Source organism: Corvus hawaiiensis, chromosome 2 (genome assembly GCF_020740725.1).
Source record: "Corvus hawaiiensis isolate bCorHaw1 chromosome 2, bCorHaw1.pri.cur, whole genome shotgun sequence".
In the NCBI taxonomy this organism is placed as follows: domain Eukaryota; kingdom Metazoa; phylum Chordata; class Aves; order Passeriformes; family Corvidae; genus Corvus; species Corvus hawaiiensis.
Genome location: NC_063214.1, coordinates 122053491 through 122073779, shown reverse-complemented (window position 1 = coordinate 122073779; position 20289 = coordinate 122053491). Strand labels below are relative to the sequence as shown.

General features: G+C 46.2%; 1 protein-coding gene and 1 long non-coding RNA gene across 4 annotated transcripts in view; both read left to right on the top strand.

Moving 5' to 3' along the window:
- Positions 1 to 15699, top strand: part of RCAN1 (regulator of calcineurin 1) — a 34109-nt gene extending 18410 nt beyond the window's left edge. Inside the window, exons 1-4 of one of the 2 annotated variants that reach the window (XM_048291474.1) lie at positions 8101 to 8372; positions 9998 to 10171; positions 10942 to 11101; positions 13244 to 15699. In XM_048291474.1, the coding sequence (XP_048147431.1) occupies positions 8286 to 8372; positions 9998 to 10171; positions 10942 to 11101; positions 13244 to 13407 (585 nt within the window). In that variant the 5' untranslated portion in view covers positions 8101 to 8285 and the 3' untranslated portion in view covers positions 13408 to 15699. Of the gene's footprint in view, positions 1 to 8100; positions 8373 to 9997; positions 10172 to 10941; positions 11102 to 13243 lie in introns of those variants that run through there. The other variant, XM_048291462.1, reaches the window with a different exon arrangement.
- A 1615-nt stretch (positions 15700 to 17314) lies between these two features.
- On the top strand, positions 17315 to 19109 carry LOC125319880. 2 transcript variants are annotated; one of them, XR_007200929.1, is made up of 3 exons: positions 17315 to 17725; positions 18287 to 18320; positions 18620 to 19109. It is a non-coding gene; the product is annotated as an uncharacterized LOC125319880 (long non-coding RNA). The 2 variants fall into 2 exon arrangements; XR_007200928.1 differs by having other exon boundaries at positions 18617 to 19109.
- Positions 19110 to 20289: the final 1180 nt, after the last annotated feature.

Here is a 20289-nt window from a genome sequence, read left to right as displayed (position 1 = left end):
GCTTCCTTTGGGGACATCTGGATTGGGGGAGCTTTGACCACCCTGGTTTGATTTGATGGGGTTTGAATAAAGCACTGTCAGCTGTGGGGCTGGGTTATGGCACACTGCTGGATTGTTTGTGGGGAACTTTCCCTTCTTCCCATGAAAGAGAATTAGGGAACTTTTTTAGGGGGGGACCTTGTGGCTCTGCACAAGTCCCTGACAGGAGGGGGCAGCCGGGGGGGTCGGGCTCTGCTCCCATGGAACAGGGACAGGAGGAGAGGGAACGGCCTCAGGCTGGGCCAGGGCAGGCTCAGGGCGGACAGCAGCAGGAATTTCCCCAGGGAAAGGGAGCTCAGGCCTTGGGAAGAGCTGCCCAGGGAGGTTTGGAGTGCCCATCCCTGGAGGTGTCCCAGGAAGGGCTGGAGGTGGCACTCAGTGCTCTGGGCTGGGGACAAGGTGGGCATGGGGCACAGCTGGGCCTGGCTGGGCTGGGAGGGCTTTTCCAGCCCCAGGGATTCCAGGATGCCCTGAGCTTTGTTCTTGTCCCTTTCACCCCCATCCTCTCGTGAGCTGTCACAGCCTGTTGTGTTTGTGTGGGAGCTTCCATTCCCCATCACTTCATGGTTTGGCTGCTCAGGGCTGTTCTCCTTGGGACACTGTCACCGTTCCAGTAGATCTGGGTTAAATTCCTCTGCAATGTGGTCCCTGTCCAGTCCCTAAACGTGGCACTTTGAGCCCTCCCTGTATCAGCCCCAGCATTCCCTGGCTGCCCCGGAGCCCTGGGTGATGTGCAGGGCTCCAGCTGTGCTCACTGTCAGAGCATGCAGGACATGCTCCAAGAATCCAGGAATCCAACTGGAAGCATGTGCCCTATTCCCTGGACCTCTCCCTCTGCTCAGTCTCACTTATTTATAACTTTACAGCTGTTCCCTCTTTATAAAACGAGTTCTTCATGCAGAATGTGCCCCCTCACTCAAGAAGTAATGAGCCAGAGCCCCTTTTTGGTTTGGAATGATGTGTTCGAGCATGTCCCTTCTTTCTGTCTTGACTTACTTCATCTTGCAGCTCCACAGATCTGTTAATTACTTTCTAGATTTATTTTTTCCCCTTTGAGCTATTAATTCAAATAAATAACCTTGAAAAGGTCAGACTGGAGCTGATTTTTCTTGGTTACAGTGGTAGGAATCTCTCGTGCTTCCTTTATTTCATAGTTACCCAGTGCTTGGGAGAAATCTCTTTTTATCTTGGGAGTTGCAGGAGCATTTTTAAAAATTTATTTAACAAATAACTTCCTTCAATTCTGCTGTAAAAAGTTTTTCTCCAGTATGAAAAATGCCCTATTAACCAATTTTGGTTTCAAAGTCCTTGTCCTTTTTTAGTTCCTAACAAATAGAGGTGATCTTTGGAGAATTTCCATCTCTTCCCCCTTTTTTAATCTCCACTCTGAGGGAAGGATTTATATAGCCAGCTATATTTAGAGAAGCCTTCAGCAAGTTGGAGAGGAGTTGTTTGAGGATTTCCTGCCCTTCCCTTTCCATAGTTAGCTTTTCCTGGGGTGGCATGTGCACGGTTTCCGTGGTGAGCTGGAGACTGGATTTTTGTCCCTGTCACCTTCTTTCCTCCTTTCTGCCATAAATAGAAATAAAAATCAACACTGCAACTGCATCTGGCCATAGGAATGTTCTTGTTTACTTTTGTTGTGGTTTATTGTCACCTTTGGCTTTTTCTTTTGTCTTTGGCTGTTTATTTCCTCTCACCCCAGCATATCATGGATTAATTATAATATTCCTGGACAGTGCTCTTCAGGAATTTTCATAGACTTTTAAAAAGCATCTTCTTGAAGGCTGTTTTGATGATCTGAAGCCAAATTCTCTCTCTGTGGTGAGGGGAATGTTTCTTGGATTGACTTTGCAAGAACTTTCTCCTTCCTTTTTCTAATCTCCCAACCCAATTACTGCAAAAGGTGTTTCATAATGTCCTCTTCCTTCTATAAATACATTACCTGTAGGTAATTTTGGAATGAAAGTAAAGCAGTTAATGAGTTTAAACAGAAATAAAGACAGTAGAAATAGGCAGAGTTTTTTTAAAAACTCACTGACATTTATCCCTCTGTAACATCCCTCAGGTGTATCAAAGTGTTTGAGTCTTGTGTCTGTACTGAGTCTTGTGTCTTAAGGTGCAGAATTCTCAGAGCTTTTCCACTGGCTTTCCTATGGGTTTGCCTGACATCTTAGAAAATGTGTTTGGAATAGGAAAAGGTTTTCCTGGAACAGCTGGAAGTGTAAAACGGAGGTGACACAGCACCCCAGACACGTGGTCTTCAATTTTTATTGTCACCTGAGTTTATCCTCTGCAGTAAATATCTGTGTTCCCATACAGAGCGTGCCAGTGCTAACTGTGCTGACTTAATGCTCTGATAAATATTTCTGACAAGTTCTATTTCTGAAAAGATCTCAGAATTGGCCAGTAGTGGAGTTTCAGAGCCATGGAATCCTCCTTTCAGAGGAGCACTCGGCATAATTGCATGGAGCCCAGCCAGGCCTTTGTGCCCCCCCTATTCCATGGAATCAGATCCTTTCAAGTTTCTTAAGGCTGCGCAAATGTTGGGCCCTGTTCTTCTGGCTGGGCATTCAGGGGGTGGAATATTTGCAGGGCTGTGAAATGCTGAGCAGTTGTGTTTGCTGGGGCACAGGTAAGGAGAGGAGCTGCTGCTGCTGCCCCGCCCAGCTCCGGCTCCGTGCCCCTTTTCCATGGTGTCACCGCGTGGGCGTTCCTGGGCTCCGGCCATGGCATGCTGTCATTTGGAAAACCAGTTTGTGGGCTTGTGTTGCTGTGCTCTGATTTCTTTACTGTAAATAAGTCTGCACATACTCCTTGTGCAGTTCATTCTGTGATACCACAGACTTCTGTTCTTGTTAACAAATTGGTTTGTGCAGATGATTTCCCTGCGGGAGGAATGTATTTATTTCACTCACATCTTTCTGATGAATGAAGAAAATACAACATGGAATATGTAATTTTAAAACACAGCTTTTCATAACCACAAAGCAGAAGAAATTGTCACAGAATTACAGGATGGTTAAAGTTGGAAGGGACCTTAAAACTCATCCAGTTCCACCCTCTGCCATGGGCAGGGGACACCTTCCACTGCCCCAGGCTGCTCCAAGCCCTGTCCAGGCTGCCCTTGGACACTTGCAGGGATGGAGCAGCCACAGCTTCTCTGGGAATCTGTGCCAGGGCCTCAATGCCCTGTGAGTAAAGAATTTCTTCCTAAAATTTCTTTAACATTATTACTGGGTGATAATTTTGCCTTCTCCTCCCTGTGTTTGTGAGCTGGGTGTGCTTGGCATGGGAAAAATTTATAGGGCTAAGTTAGAGGCTTGAGTGGGTGTGCTGCCATTCCAGGCGTTGCCAATGCCAGGCTCCCTGGCTGCTGGAGGATTCTGAGGAGAAAAGTGTAGTTAAGTAGGATTGGTCTGCCAGGAGGGAATTTTACTTTATGAGAAATCCTGTCAGACTTGCAAAAAGAAATCGTGTCCAGGTTTCCTGTCAGACATCTTTCCCAGAGCAGCTGGGGCTGCCCCTGGATCCCTGGCAGTGCCCAAGGCCAGGCTGGACATCGGGGCTTGGAGCAGCCTGGGACAGTGGGAGGTGTCCCTGCCATGGCAGGGGTGGCACTGGATGGGATTTAGGGTCCTTGCAATCCAAACCAGTCTGGGAATTTTTGGTTTTTGTTTTGGGGTTATTTTATTTGTGGGGAGCAGGGGAGTGGTTGGGAATGTGGATTCATTTTTGGCCAGTAAAATAAGACTAGGGCTTTTTCAGGGGGTTGGAGGTAAATGGTTTAATTCACTGCCCTCACTCCTGGCTCTGGTTGAGCCAGACAGCTCAGAATCCTGGAATAATTTGGGATGGGGCACAGCTTCTCTGGGCAACCTGTGCCAAGGCCTCCCCACCCTCACAGGGTGGAATTTTTTTCTAATATCTGATCCAGGTGTATGCCAGTGCCCACAGAGCTTCCTGACCCCAAATATGTGTGGATAGCTCTGGAACCTGTTTGTGCTCTTCTGTCTGCTCCTCCTCTCCTTTTCCAACCCCCAGGAAAATGAAACCAGTGTGATTTTCATTGTAGATAACTTCAAGATGTTTATCCCTGTCCTGAGGAAGGACTGAGGCAGGCTAATTAACATGGAGACAGGAATAGAAGCTAAGTGTTGATAGAAGAGCAGCAGGTCTGGAGTGGGAGTACAGGGATTACACAAAGAGCACCCTCCAAGGACAGCTGCAAAACCTGCCAGGGAGGAGAGGAGAGAATGGGCTGGATTGTTCTGATGTATGGCTCGTAGGGGGTAATTTGATTGACTTAAGAGAATTCCCAATATATTTAACTTCACATTCATTTTCCTTCTCTGATTGTTTGCTTTGCTGTTGTAGTTATTGGCAATTTTGGGGACTTGTGACTGTTTTCTGTTTCTGTGGCCTCATTTCCTTCTCTTCTGTGCCGTACCTATTCCACTGCATGTGGAGATTAAATTGTGGAGCTAATTATGGCATTCAGTCATGCTGTGTTCCCACTATTTCATGTATTTATTGGGTTCTTTGTTTGCCCTTTCAGCCCCCAAAAATGTTCAAAAAATGGTCTCTGTCATATTTCAGTGCTTGGGCAGTGCTGGGGGATCTGTCAGGTGCTGTTGGGGTTTGTGAGCACTTTAGGTCTTGGTTGAGCATCTTGTCTGCAATTTTGTAACTCAGCTTCCAGAACGTGAGCCCTGGAATCTGCAGCTTTCAAGGTGACACCTGAGGAAGCAGAGCTGACCCTGCTGTCCTGTCACACTGTTCTGGCCCCTCTGCTCTCATTCCCAAAGTGCAGTGGCATCATGGAACCATGGAGTGGTCTGGGTGGGAAAGGACCTCAAAGCCCATCCAGTGCCACCCGTGCCATGGCAGGGACACCTCCCACTGTCCCAGGCTGCTCCAAGCCCCAATGTCCAGCCTGGCCTTGGGCACTGCCAGGGATCCAGAGGCAGCCCCAGCTGCTCTGGGCACCCTGTGCCAGGGCCTGCCCACCCTCCCAGGGAACAATTCCTGCCCAATCTCCCATCCAGCCCTGCCCTCTGGCACTGGGAAGCCATTCCCTGGCTCCTGGCCCTCCATGCCTTGGGAATTGTCTCTCTCCAGCTTTCCTGCAGCTCCTTCAGGCCCTGCAAGGCCACACTGAGCTCAGCCCAAAGCTTCTCCTCTCCAGGCTGAACAATCCCAGCTCTCGCAGCCTTTCCTCCCAGCAGAGCTGCTCCATCCCTCTGCTCATCCTGGTGCCTCCATGGACTCTCTCCAACATGTCCCTGTCCTTCCTGTGCAGGTGATCTTGCCCTTGTTCTCTCTCTGTACTTGCTAGGGAGTCTCAAAGGGAGGACAGGAAGCAGCAAACTCTCCAAAAGGAGATAAGGGAGAAGAAAAGCTGCCCTCTGATTATATCAGAACATCAAATCCAGGACTTCTGAGGGTGTTGCAATGTTCCTGTTCCAGGCAAGGTGTTTGCATGTGGGTACCAAACCTTCCAAGAGCTGACCCTGTGGAAGGAACATTGCAACACTCAGGCTGTGGCAATGGGGCTTTTGTAACTTTGCCTCTTGGTTTCCACATGAGCTCAGGGCTCTCCACACAGAGCTCTGCCTGGAACAGCCCTTCACCAACTGCCCCAGGGGCAGTGGGAATTGGGGCTTTTCTTTTGACAAAGTGCTTGAGTTTGGTATTAATAACTCAGGGTGGTTTGTTTAATACACTGAGAGACCTGGCCTTGAGCTGGAGGAGGGCAGGGTTAGACAGGATCTTGGGCAGGAATTGTTCCCTGGGAGGGTGGGCAGGCCCTGGCACAGGGTGCCCAGAGCAGCTGGGGCTGCCCCTGGATCCCTGGCAGTGCCCAAGGCCAGGCTGGACATTGGGGCTTGGAGCAGCCTGGGACAGTGGAAGGTGTCCCTGGTCAGGGCTTTAAGGTCCCTCCCAACCCAAACCTTTCTGTGATTCCATGACTTGGGACACAACCATGTCAAAAAACAAAGTGGAACATACTGGGGTTGATTCTTTGGGGTTTTAAACAGGCAAGTTAAATACATTGTGTGTATCAGTTGGACTTAAATGGTTCTTTTAAATCTGCAGAAAAGTGTGAAAAAATTGCTTTGTGAAGTGTTACATTTCTGAGAACCAGTTGGTTTGTTTATAGCCAGACTAGTCCTGAATTAGATGACAAAGTTCTGTTTGAAAGGTGGCTTCTGAAGTAATTTTCCCTGGCTCTCAGAAATGTGTAGGTGGCCTTGAGGGCTGCAATCAGAGAGATTTTTAATGTTTCACTCTTCATGAGCTCTGGGGACAGAAATGTCCCCCAGAGGTGCTGCAATGACCTGAGGCTGTTCCAGGTTAGAGCAGGAACCTGCTCTGCTTTCTTACCAGGAGCTGCAGCATTCCCTGGCATGTGGGCAGCCTGTTTGCCTTTATGCTCAGGTGATTCATGGCCATACTTTCCAGGTGAGCATCCTGACCTCTGGTTTATGGAGTCATGCCTGCTCCTTCCACATCCGAAGTCTCCAGGATACTTGCCAGCAAATTCCAGGTCAGGGACAGGATTTAGGATGTGCTCGGGGTGGTTTTCTGGGCTCAGGGGCGTCAGGGCTGGTTGTGAATCCTCTCCTGAAGTACCCGAGTTTCTGTGTGTGCTGTGTGTGTGCCCAGACCTGATTATTGCTGCATCCCATCCTCACTGATGGAATTCATCCCTTTCATCCTGGAAAGGGTGGTCAGCCTTTGGCAGGGGCTGTCCAGGGAGGTTTGGAGCCCCCACCCCTGCAGGTGTCCAGGGAATGTCTGGATGTGGTGCTCAGTGCTCTGGGCTGGGGACAGGGGGTGATGATTCAGTCACAGGTTGGACTTGATAGTCTTGAAGGGTTTTTCCAGCCTCAGTGATCCTGGGATTTTTAAGTGGGGACTTCCAAGAAAAGGTTCCAAGAAATTGGTTTGAGTATTCTTTTCATGCTGGGCTGACTTTTACACTGAGGTAGCCTAAGAGCAGCAGGGAGTTTGACTTTCAGTGGGGATTTAAGCAAAGAATTCCCTAAAAATAGAGAACAGTCTTCACGTGAATAGTTTTATGTAGTTAAATATTGATGAAATTAGGTTTTAAACGTAGCACTGTGCATTGTTTGTAGGTGTTCCTTAAAACTTGGTGCTTCTGTCATAGCCCTGTGTTAAAGTAGAATGAACTAAAGGCACTTCAGATTTTGACTTCATTATAATTTTGTAGCTGAATGTGCATAGGAGAGTTTCAAAGAGTTTGTGAAAGCTTCAATTTAAAGTTCATTAATTACTTGAAATGGTGATGAGTTTTTAAAATGGTTCTTGATTAAAAAAAAAACCAAACCAAAACCCACCAAAAAAAAAAAAAATCCGCAAGAAAAGACCGCAAAAACCTGTGTTCTGTGCTGTGTTTTGGGAATGCTTTGAAAGTGGGAGACAGGTGTCCCAGAAGATGTCAGGAATTCAGGTTCCATACCTGGTCCCTGCTGCTGTAGCTCAGGTTCTGGTAAAACCTTGCCACCAGATTGCTGAGCAAGCTCCTGTTAGGAAAAGAAGCCCAAACCAACCCCCAACAAAACCAGGCTGGGAAAGAGTTTTTAATAAGGTGAGAATGGTAATTAATCCACGGAGTTGCTTTGAAGAAGCTTCCAAATGAATCCTTGTGATGGGAGGAAAATTATTTTCCCAGATCAATTTCGAAGTTTCAACCTGTGGATTTTTTTGTTGCACAAGCTGCTGAGCTGAGGGATTCATTTCCCATCCCCAAAGAATCAGGAATGTGAGGCAGTTTTCCTGCTGCCTTCATTCCAGCCCTTTCCCGGAGCGGGGCTGCCGTGGCAGGAACATTTTCCATCGGGCAATGTCCCATTGCAGCGGGAGCAGCGCGGGCCGGGAGCTGCGTGGAATTACTGCCAGTGGAAACTATGCTGCAAGAAAGAGGCTGGGGAGCAGCTGCCGAGCTCGGCTCAGCTGGATTTTCCATGCTCCCGGTAATTAGCAGAGGGAAGCTGACTAATTGCTGACGTCACCTCTTTCCAGTGCCGCTTACATTTTGTTCCCGACTCCCTCCAAGCATGCGGGACTCTGCTCAGGAATTCGCTGTCACACACAGGATGCTCTGAGAGCTTTTTTTCACCAGGGGCTGGACTCTCTTGCCTTATAAACGCTGCCTGCAGCAGCCAGGGCTCCTGAAAATCCCGGGATTTCTGCGGGAATCGCTCGGGCCGAGCCCCAAAATGCATTTCCGCAATTTTCATTACAGTTTTAGCTCGCTCATCGCCTGCCTGGCAGATGGGGATGTCTTCACCCAGCCAGAAACGAGGGTAGGTTTGATGGGGTTAATTCTGGGAACTTCACTTTGGAGGTGCTGCTTTTTCCTTCCTTGGAAGGCAATTCCAGTGTGCTGTGAAAGGCTTGGAGCTTGGAGGTGTGCACCAGCCTGCTCTGATGGGAATGGCTCCAGCTCTGGGAATTATTCAATCTTAGCTCTGGGTGGCTGGGAAAATTATTTCAATTTTCTCTCCAGACTTCTTTGACTGTTTGGCGTATTCTGAATTTTCAGCAAATATTTAATTCTTATTTTGGTAGCAAGATCCACCAGTTTATAATTCATTTGATACTTTTCTTGGGATTTTTTTCCTGCTAAAACTATAAGAAGTCCTCTTGGATCTGTGTTTAACTGATTGGCAATATAAAAGAAATAATAAATAATGTAAATATAAAATAATATAAAATATTTATTGGTCCTGATACAGTGAATTGTTGACTGCTAAGATACCTTAAGGGCAAAAATAACATTTTCTTTTTAGTGTCATAGTGCCAAAGTGACATTTCTGACCACTGCAATCACATATTTAAATAAATTAAAATATATATATATAAACTGATCTCTCTGGGTTTAAATATGGAATGGGAACTTGGAAATGCAGTTTTTGGGTGTATTTTTCATGGTTGCATCTCAGCTCTGAGGCTCCCAAATTCCAGCTCTGTGTGGGGAGGGTTCTGCTCCTGTTTCAGAGCTCATTCTGAAGAAGCTGGAGAAGCAGAACAGCTCTGATTTTAAAATCTCTTTGAAATATAATGATTTTACACCCAGCTGTGGTGAGTTTGTGAAGTGGAGCTTCTCAGGGAGGAAGATGAAATTCTGAATTACTTCCTGCCTTCTTATGTAATTTCCCTGCTTTTTTCCCCTCTACTAATTAAAAATATTACAGTAAAAACCCCTCAGTGAAGTAATGTTTATTTTGGCTTTGTCCTGAGTTTCTAGGAAGCTTTTAGGGGAGAGAAAATGTCTGGAAATGCCTCAAATTTGAATCCTGAACCCATTGGAATAAAACACTTGGGAAGGGCCTGGCAGCTCCAGAGCCACCTCTTGTGTCTCTCCTTTGGCCTGGAATCCTGAAGAGAGAGTGGAAGCACTTTACATAAATGAAATGAAAAATAGCAGGAAAGCAGGAGATGTTCATGGACTTTATTCTGTGTGCTGAGTCACTGAAGAAAATCACATTTAGCTTGACAATCAAATAGGATTTTTTCATTTTTCTCTATTAAAACTTGTATTGGTTCCCTTGAAATTTGCACATTTAGGCAAAGGCTTGGCAGACTTTTTTCAAGGCTTTTGGGTGTTAATTTTATATGAAACATTTCTTTTCAATATCTTAGCGTTGTGAAATTGGGGTGTCTCATCCAACACTTATTCCTGTTAATATAATAAGTGATAATATATAATAATATTGCTTATTAATGATAATCATCTGCTTTAATGATGCAGAGAAAATAAGTGATAAGGCGGAAAGGTTCATTCTAGAAAGAAAAAGGAAAAAACCCAAATTAAGCTGTTACAATAATCTATATTTAAGAGTGGTCATTTGCCCTTATTAGTAACTTTTTAATTAATGTCTTTATTAGTGTTTAAGACTGATTTTCTCCTCTGTTCCTTTCTCTCCAGGCCAAATTTGAATCCCTGTTCCGACCCTACGACAGGGACCTCACCTTCCAGTATTTTAAGAGCTTCAAAAGAGTGAGAATTAATTTCAGCAACCCTTTATCTGCAGCAGATGCCAGGATCCAGTTGGACAAGACAGAATTCCTTGGAAAAGAACTCAAACTCTATTTTGCTCAGGTAAAGCTTTTTGGTATTATCCTTGGGGGGATTCAAGCAGGATTTCCTCCTTCATGGTCATTTTTTCAGATTAATTAGAGGATCCAAGGTTGTTCCAGAGCTCCATGGATTTGGAGGCTGTTGGTATTTTCCATTTATTTTCCCTCTGAATTGAGTGGATAACCTTGGGTGGGAATCAGCACATTCCAAGAATTTAAAGGGCTGGGGGAGGCTGGTTGTGCTCTGCCAGCACCCAGGGAATCCCTGAGGGATCCAAGGTTTGGAGCTGCCCATTCCGGGCTCTCCCTGCCCTGCCCGTTCTTGGGGATCTCCCCCAGAGCAGCTCTGGAGCTCGCTGGCCTCTGCTCCTACAGAAACCCTGGCTCTGGGAATCAGGCTGCTTCTCCAGCTGCTTTTCCGGCTGCTTTTCCCTCTGAAATGGAGTGGGAAAATGAATCCATGAGTGACCCCAGGGACAGCCCCCATGATCCAGGTTATTCCTATCCCTCCTGGAATTGCCTCACTCTCACTGGTGGGGATGACTTCCAGCACCATTTCTCATTAGGCCTTAGAGGCCGTGTCCTCCTGCTCGAGTCTTGTAAGGGCAGATGTTTGATTTGAAGGGAAAAGCATCCCTTGGAATTTCCCTTGGAGCTGTGGTATCCTGGCTGGTGCTGCCACCCTGAGTGCTGGGCAGAGCATGACATCCGTGCCAGCCTTCCCGTTCCTGCTGAGCCCTGCATTCATGGATCTTTCTCCGTGACACCTTTGGCTTCTCCCTTCTTTTCCAGACTTTGCACATTGGAAGCTCCCATCTGGCCCCCCCAAACCCAGACAAGCAGTTTCTGATCTCCCCTCCTGCCTCTCCTCCTGTGGATTGGAAACAAGTGGAGGATGCCACTCCAGTCATTAACTATGACCTTTTATATGCTATTTCCAAGCTAGGACCAGGTAAGAAGGTGTAAAAACAGAATTTTGGTTAGGGAAAACACCTCGAAAATTCCTGAATTTCTAAAACTTTTCCAAGAAATTTTTATTTCCATTTTCTTCTTATTTCCATTTTCTTCTTATTTCCATTTTCTTCTTATTTCCATTTTCTTCTTATTTCTGTTTGCCCCAGAGGAGGAAACTGCTACTGGGTGTAGGAGGAGCTATCAACCTAAAATTCCTTGGAATTTGAGAGGGATAAATTCCTGCCACTTCTTTTCTCACTGATTAGTGATCACATCCCTTGAGTTCATTTTCTCCCATATTTTATGCAATTTTGTGAAATTTAATGAAAATTGGTGCAAATTAATCTTTCCTCAAGGACAACTCTGATTTAACCTGTTTGTAGCTGTATTATTAATTTTAGGGGAGAGAAACATGGCCACATTTCATAACAGGATTAAAGAGAATAAAAACTGTGTCAGATTCATTTTACTGGGGGATTTTTCAATTCCTGTGCACCTCCAGACTCAGGGAATTGTAAAGGATGGAGAAAAGAGCAGGGCACAGCTTTGACCTCCTGCATGTTGGGATTTAAATCTGTCCATGAAGAATCCTTCTAATTAAATATTCTTCATCATTTTTAATTATGAAATATTTCCATCAAAGAGTTTGTTGTTCCTGAAATGGGTTTTGGAAGCAGAGGTTGTTTTTGATGGAACAATTGGAATGAATAAATAATAACTAAATAACACAACAGCCTCTGCTTGTGTGGAAGTTCAGCTCCATGATGCTGTTTCTTTACTCTTGAGTTTTCCTTTCCAATTTTAGGGATTCCAAAAAGAAAATTTAAAATAAATATCTAAAGGCTTTCCAGGCATTAAAAGTTGGTTCTTTTCCCCTGTTACTGAGCTCCTGGACTGATCTGCAATCCCTTTTCTGTGAGATTTTCCATGTTTATTGGGAATGTTGAGCCCTCTAAAGCTCTGCCCTGGACTGGGATGTTCCCTGGAACATGGAATTAATGATGGGTCCCAAGGAGCAGGCAGGGATTGCTCCAGCACTGTGTGTGTTCCCAAAGAACTGGAGGGAAGAGCTTTTTCTTCTATGGAATTGCTCTTTGGGCCAGTTTTTCTTCCCAAAATTCTGAGGGAAATGGAGCAGAGGCATTGTTGGGCTTTTCATGGAGAAGGAGAGGGATTGAGGATAAAGAAAAGAGGGAAAAAATGAAGGGAAGATGACCGGGGAAGAGATGAGAAGAAACCATTTGTTCTTTCCTTGATTTAATTTAATACCATTATTTAATGTCTTCTCTTATGATTTATTTTTATTTATTGAATTATTGTTTAGTTATTAATAGTAATTAGTTATTAATAGTAATGATTTAACATCTGCTTTAAAGCAATGTTTTATATGATGGAAGACCCAGATCTCAAGGCAATGCTCACTGAAACCCTTCAGGATGCTCTGTGCTGGCACCTCGTGGCTTTCATCATTCTATCACTCCCTTATTTTCCTATTAGTTTTCTCTGGTTTTGTATTTCGAGTTCTTTTACTCAGAGTTTGGATTAAACCCAGGAGATGCCAGGCTTTTCTTCTTTACTGATGTTTGTTATTTTCTTACCTGTAACACAGGTGCCTCAGTTGGCAGGGTGGAAAATGGCCCTGAGTTCTCACTTCCAAGGTTTTTTAAAGTCTAAATTAACCAATTATGAAATGCTAAGTAATATGTTTTTACTTGCAGTCCAATTACTAACTTTTCATGTCCTGCAGTGCAGAACTTCTGGACCAGTACTTAACCCCTAGATTTATGAAGAACAAGGAGAGAGGAGACGACATAAACCCACACCCCAAATCCTCCATATTGTAGCCTATTATTACCTATATCCCCATAACCTAATTTTCTACATTTCTACATATTCCACGCAGTGATACAACTTTCAATTACACAGCAACAACCTCATTGTTACCACACGATTTAGGAAGCTTTTCCCAGGGTTTTGCATCGGATACAGTGTGTTTCTGAGGATCGCTGCCTCCCAGCACTGACAGGCTGAAATTCTCAGAACCCAGGGGTCCAACATTTTCCATATTGAAAGGCCTCATGTAACATTTCCTACAGGCTGGCTCCTTTTAAAGGCATTTTCCCAATGTTTTCCCTTCCAGGAGAGAAATACGAGCTCCATGCAGCCACTGCCACCACTCCCAGCGTTGTTGTCCATGTCTGTGAGAGTGACCAGGAAAATGATGTGGAAGAGGAGACCAAGAAACCCAAACCCAAAATTATCCAGACCCGGAGGCCGGATTATGCTCCTGCCCACCTGAGCTGAGCTGAGTTGCTGCTGCTTTTTCCAAGGATTTGGAGTAGAAAACTGCCAGGGAAAAACCTTTACTGTGGAAACAGCAGCTCACACGTTTGGTGGCAGCGGCAGCAGCTGCGGTAGGAGAATTCCAAGCTAAGTTTGCTCAAAATGAAGGAATTCCATCCTTAGTTTTGCTGCCTCAGGTTGATGCACGGGCTGAGTGTATTCCCGGATCCCTGGGAACAAAGGATGGGGAGAAGGTGACATTTTGAGGCAAAACAGGACAAACTGGGGTTATTTTGGGGGAAAAGCAGCTGGGGGAAGCTTTCCTTGTTCTGTACTCCCATAAATCCTCCAGCTGATGATTGTTTGGAAAACCTTGGGATAACAGGGTTGGAAAGATGATGGGAATTTAACCCTTTTTCTTACACTAGGTTTTGTGCATGTTTCTTCTTGGTCTTCTAAAGTAATTTGCGTTATTTTCTAGAGTTTCCCCCAAGTTTCTGGAAATCTGGGAATTGTTTCAAGTATTTATTATCTCAGCCTCCCAGAATTCCTCCTGGATGTGTATATACATGATATATTTATATCTGTTTTTATTGGCACTCGTTTTCCAGCAGGATACAATTCCTCCAGCACCTGCTTTTGGTGCTCTGGAAGTTGTGCTTCTAAAATGTTAACCTTTGTGAAATTCCTGCAAAGGGTTTTATCTGGCAAAGCAATGGAAAAACGTGCAATAGGAGAGTTCTGGAATACATGGATTTAAAATTATTTAAGTTCAGATAATTTATATATTCAATAGGATTCGTTTGGGAGCTTTGACTTGGGGGGGGGAAAAAAGAACTCAAATAATGCTGATGGTGCATATTCAGAGCAGTGGGATTTTTCCAGTTAAAAAAAAAAAAAAAAAAAAGATGGATAAACTTGAATCTGCATTTTTGGGGAGCAAAGATTTGATAGGGATTGGAAAATTCCACCCAGGAACCAGTGAGGAGAGCTGGAGTGCCTTTTACTTGTCCATTCCTACTCCAAGCTGCACACTTGGATCTTTTTCTACTGGCTTTGGATATCCACAAACCCAAACTTTCTTGAGCTTTGCTTCCAAACTCAGCTGGGATGAAATGCTTAATGCCAAGGAATGCTTATTTCAGCAGTGGGAATATGTGGGAGAAGCTTTAGGGGTTTTATATGGCAGTCTTCAAAGGCTCCAAAATGCAAATTCCAAGAAAGATGACAGAAATATTTTATTAGTGCTTTTTTAAACTGGAGATCCTCACCTTGCAACAGGGTTCAGTATTTTTTGGAAGAGATAGGAACTGCTATCCATGGAAAATACCACTTAGGGTCTTGGAAAAGGGATGTTTGAATGCCTCTCATTGTGTTTTTAGGAATCAAACTGTGGCTCTCTCTTGGTTTGCTTTTGCCACACGGTTGGTCTGAGAAGAGATTGAAGCAAGTTTTGATTGAAATGCCTGGTTCACACCTTGGTTTTTTTTAAATAATACCTGTTTTAAAAAGAATGGAGCCATTCCAGGCTGAGGTGCAGGGAATCAAGGTGTTATGGAAGGCCTGGCATTCCTGACTGACACAGAAATCTGGGACTAGAGAGCAGGAATATATTGAATATTCTGCTCTAGCTTGGATTGTTAGTCCCTGGAAACTGGAACAAAGCCTGGTTTTGGTGTCTGAGTGGCCCTGGCTCCATGGGAACTGTTGAGAAGAGCTAATTCCATGGATTGCTGGAGCTGGACACACAGGAAAATGGGGTTATTTTGGGCTACCCTCAGCTGGCTCCACGTGCTGCATTCAACACCCAAAATAAAGGAATCAAGTGGAGAGAAACTTTGTAGGTTTGCCACAACTGCCTTGAAGCCTTTCCAAGATTTTTCCATGTTTCTCAAATGACTGCTGGACTTCATGTTCTCACCACATTCAATTAAAAACCTTTGGAATAATTCCTGTCCTGTCCTTTTTCCATGAAAAATCAAAACATGAGTTTGGCAGTAGAAACCCAGGTGGCTGCTGCTGCGTTTCCTACAAAAGCAGAGCTGCTTTTCAATGAAAACCATCAATCAATCTCATTTTTGTCATTTTAATACCTGACCCCTGCCTGAGGTGGGAACCATGGAAATCTTGGAATGCTCACAGTGTGTTCCTGGTTGGATCTGCCACGTCCTGTCCTCATGACTCCGGTGTGCTGCTTGCTTTTTCTGGTTCTTTTATTTTTGTAATGTTCCACTGGATGCTTAGTTGGTATTTTATACACTTGTATAGCACGGGGCAGATTGAAATTAAAATATTTTGTTGTCTTCTTGTAAATGTCCTGGTATTTTCTGCATGGAGCCACTCCAGGTTCGGGGCCAAAATGGGAATTTTCAGCTTCCAAAGGGGCAGAATGCAGTGCCAGGCTCTCATAAATTGATTCCTAGAAAAGCTTTCCAGCCTTCAGAGAGCTGCAGGATCTCCAGATGTGAGAATCTGCTCATGAATAAAATCCAGTGGGGAATGTTCCAGTGAAAACCTGATTCTTCTGTGCCTGAAGTTCCTAATAAAGGTATCAACATCTTCCTGCTCCAGGATAATCCCTGTGCATTCATAAATATTTATATAAAAATGAATAATTTGGGGGTTGCCCAGAGAGGTTCTGGATTGCCCATCCCTGGAAGTGTCCAAGGCCAGCTTGGATGGGGCTTGGAGCAACTTGGGACAGTGGAAGGTGGAATGAGGTGAGCTTTAAGGTCCCTCCAGCCCAAAGCATCCCATGATTCCATGATTTCTGAAGCTCCTGGAGTATGGAAATACATCAGTGTTTAAGTGGCTCTACTTGATAACTTGAAGTCTTTTTGTTGCAAGAGAAATTATGGCAAACCCATGAAGGCTTTGCTGTGGACAGGGATGGAAGTGCTGTCAGGGCAAAAAGGAGTTTCTGGTACCCACTTAAAGCCCTTCCTTGTTCTCAACGTGAAGGCAACGACCTCTGAAGGACCAAAGTTTGGTTTAAATCTGAGTTTTGTTTTCCAGAGCAGCACCAGGTGAAGTAACTTTGATATTTGAAATTGGACAAGTGGATCAGTCGTTCTCTGTGTAGTCCAGACTTGCCAGGGATGGGGAAGGAATGAACTGCAGTAGCTCTGGAACCATTTGGACAATTCCAGCAGGGATTTTCCCCTTGGCATTATCACCTGCCTGCTCAATTCCTGCTTTTTGCTTGTCCTGAGGAACACAAGTTCTTCTTCTTTGCTTTTATCCTGCCTGGCCCAACACACCTGAGAAACATTTGCCAGAAAATTACTCCTTGCTAATGCTTTTAATAATTCATAGTTGGATATAGAAAGACAAAACAATGATAAAGACATTCCCCAAGACACTGGTAAAGAAAGTTTTGACATTAAGCTTTCAAATAATTCCGAATTTTGAACATGTTACAGGGAGTAAGGCAGGAGCACAGAGGTGGCTCCAATGACGAGGGACAGGATGGAGCTGGCAGGGCTGGGTTTATCTTCCTTGACACCATTTCCATTGCTAAGTGGGCACTGCCACATTCCAAACTCTGTCACAGTGTGTCTCTGTGTGTTTTCCTGCCAGGAGTTCCTTTTGTTTGGAGTTTCTTTGAAGCGTGGCCAGGGAAGGGAACGGAGCTGGGGAAGGGGCTGGAAAACACATCCTGGGAGGAGCAGCTGAGGGAGCTGGGAAAGGGGCTCAGGCTGGAGCAGAGGAGGCTCAGGGGGGACCTTGTGGCTCTGCACAAGTCCCTGACAGGAGGGGGCAGGGAAAGGAGGAGAGGAAATGGCCTCAAATGGCACCAGGGGAGGCTCAGGTTGGAGATTGGAAACAATTTTTCCCTGCCAGAGTGGTGAGGCCTTGGGATGAGCTGCCCAGGGAGTGCTGGAGTCACTGTCTCTGGGAGTGCTCAGGAGGAGTCTGGATGTGGCCCTTGGGGACAGGCTTTGGGGTGCTGCTGGTGCTGCTGGGGTGGCACTGGGTGATCCTGAAGGGCTCTTCCCACCCTGATGATTCTGGGATTAGAGCCTTAAAACGGGACTAAGTTGCTAAATCTGAAAGGTTTACAGAGTTACGAGGAGGTGCCCATAGGTGGAGCTAAATACCCAACAATGGTTTTATCCTGGGTAAAACAAACTCCACACTCAGCCTGCAGCTCCGGCTCCCTTCCCCACAGCAGGTACGGAAAAAGGGTTTGACATCCCTTCCAACCCTCACCATTCCATGATTTTACGATCCTGCCTTTACAAACTGCTGTAAGACACTTCTCTTCTTAAATCTCTTTGCTTTGAAGGAGCACGTGGGGCCACACAGAGGGAAAACTGGCTGGTTCCAGATGGAAAAGGTAAATTTTGGGTTCCACTTGTGGCTCTGTATAAGTGATCCTAATTCCCAGAGTGTGTGTGTGATTTAGTAACCATTTCATTCAAATAATTCCTTCTTGGAAGTTACTGTCAGGCTGATGGAAGAGGTTCAGCCTGGAGAAAAGGAGACTCCTGGGAGAACTTAAGAGCCCAGTCCAGAGCCTAAAGGGGAATACAAAAAAGGAGGGAGAGGAGTTCTTTACATGGGCAGAGAGTGCCAGGACAAGGGGAATGGTTTTAAATGGAAGGAGGGCAGGGTTAGATGGGATATTGGGAATAAATCCTTCCCGGTTTATCCTATTGGGAATAAATCCACCCTGAGGATGGGCAGGCCCTGGCACAGGGTGCCCAGAGCAGCTGGGGCTGCCCCTGGATCCCTGGCAGTGCCCAAGGCCAGGCTGGACATTGGGGCTTGGAGCAGCCTGGCACAGTGGAAGGTGTCCCTGCCCAGGACAGGATCCTTAAAATCCTTTCCAACCCAGTTCTGGGATTCTGTTAAGTGCCTTTAACAGCAGCATGGATTTTTTTTTGACCTTTTCCAGGAGCTGAACCGTGCTGGATTGAGCCTTTGTTACAGTAAGTAAAGTAATGATCCATTTATTGGTGTTACTTGAGTGGGAAAATACAGGACCTGCCATAAAAAGCAGCTTTTCCTGCTAAGCAGCACAACCCTTCCCAAAACTCTGCCAGTCCCGTCCCTGGAAGGCTGTGGAAGCCTGGATAGCTCCATGTGCTGACAAGGCATGGAAAGTTCTTGCTGAATGCCTCTCCCACACACACAGTTTGGCACAGGGATTGCCTCTGCAATGTGCTGCACCTGCTTCTTAATCTCCTGGACAAATTCTGGCTGCTCAAGCGCTCTCCTTAATCAGCAGGAGCCACTGGAGCCGGGACGTGCCGGAATGCCGGGCTGGGAGCTTCCTGACCTGCCCTGGGAGCTGCAATGGCACCACTGCCCTGTAATTAAAGTTGTGTCGAAGTTTCCATTCTGCTGCCCTGGAAGGAGAGAGTTCCCAGAGCTGAGCTCCTGGAGAAGGGAGGGTTACTCAGCAAATTGCTTCAGGCTTTTGCTGGGTGGTTTTTAATTAGGATTTTAATATCGTGGATTTTTAGTGTTGTCTGAGACTTCAGAGTGAACACAGAGCTGGGGCTCATCCAAATGGATTCCAGAATTTCCTGGTGGGCACAGCAGCTCTTGTTTCCCTTCTGGAAGATTCCTTGAGGAAACAGCCTCAAGCTGTGCTAGGGGAGGCTCAGGGTGGACACCAGGAGCAATTTCTTCCTGGAGAGGGAGGTCAGGCCTTGGGAAGAGCTGCCCAGGGAGGTTTGGAGTGCCCATCCCTGGAGGTGTCCCAGGAAGGGCTGGAGGTGGCACTCAGTGCTCTGGGCTGGGGACAAGGTGGGCATCGGGCACAGCTGGGCCTGGCTGGGCTGGGAGGGCTTTTCCAGCCTCAGGGATTCCGGGATTCTGGGATCTAAGAAATACAGGACAGGACCTCTTGGGCAGTGCTTTGTTTGAGCCAGAGCCACCTTCCACAGACTGGAAACGCAATTAAAATCCAGACTTTTCCCTGCAGCTTTCTTTCCTCTCTAACAAGAAGTCAAAGTCCTTCCAAGTGTCCTTCATCACAACTGCCCCATTTGCCTCCAGCCAGGACACTCCATGTCCTGCCAGGCAGCAGCTTTGACCTTCATTGTTCGAACCAGGAGGATCCTGCAGTTCCCTCCCCCAGGAATTCTGTTCCCTGTGTGTTCTCCTTGCATCCTCCACCTGCTCTCAAGGCACGGGGTTCACACACAGCATCTCAAACACATCTTGGAGAAATGACTGGGCTGGACAGAACTCTCCTTGCAGCTCTTTTGAGTTCACTGCTTGTTTCTGCAGCTCTTGAGGTCAGGAGCAGCAGCTGAGGAAGTGTTGGAATGGGACAGGAGATTGCAGAGGGGGCCGGGAGGAGGAGGAGGAGGGAAGGACTAATCAAACCCTGTGATTAATTGTCCACAAAGCTCACGGTGATGCTTTTCCTTTGCAAACATCAGGCTCCAGAAAAAAATCTGTCTCAAGAGCTGCAGTGTGAGCAGAGACATTCGGCTGTGGGAGATACAGAGGCCAGGAAGAACAAATCCCTGAGCACAAGTGAGGTGGCCACAGGAACAACCCCAATCCATGGCTCAGCTCCCGGCTCCCTGGCACAGGGAAAGCTCTCAGAGCTCTTTACCAGAACACTTTGGAAATGAAATCCTACTGGAAATCCATTTCCTATACCCCAGGGCAGCCAGGATTGATGTGAATTCTGGGAAGTCGTGTCCTTTCTGGTGGCAGTGAGCGGGAAGAGGGATGTGTCGGGAAGAGGGATGGAGTGGGCAGCACTGCCAGCGTTTCCTCGGCACTAAACACCTTCGTTTGTCCTGCTGAGCTGCTCCAGCACTGCCCAGCCTGGCTGCTGGGGACAAGGAGAGGCACCGAGGGGCTGGATTTGCTCTATTCCCCGTGGGATAACTCATTGTTATATCCCAGGGACACTCCAGGGAGCTGCCACCTCCT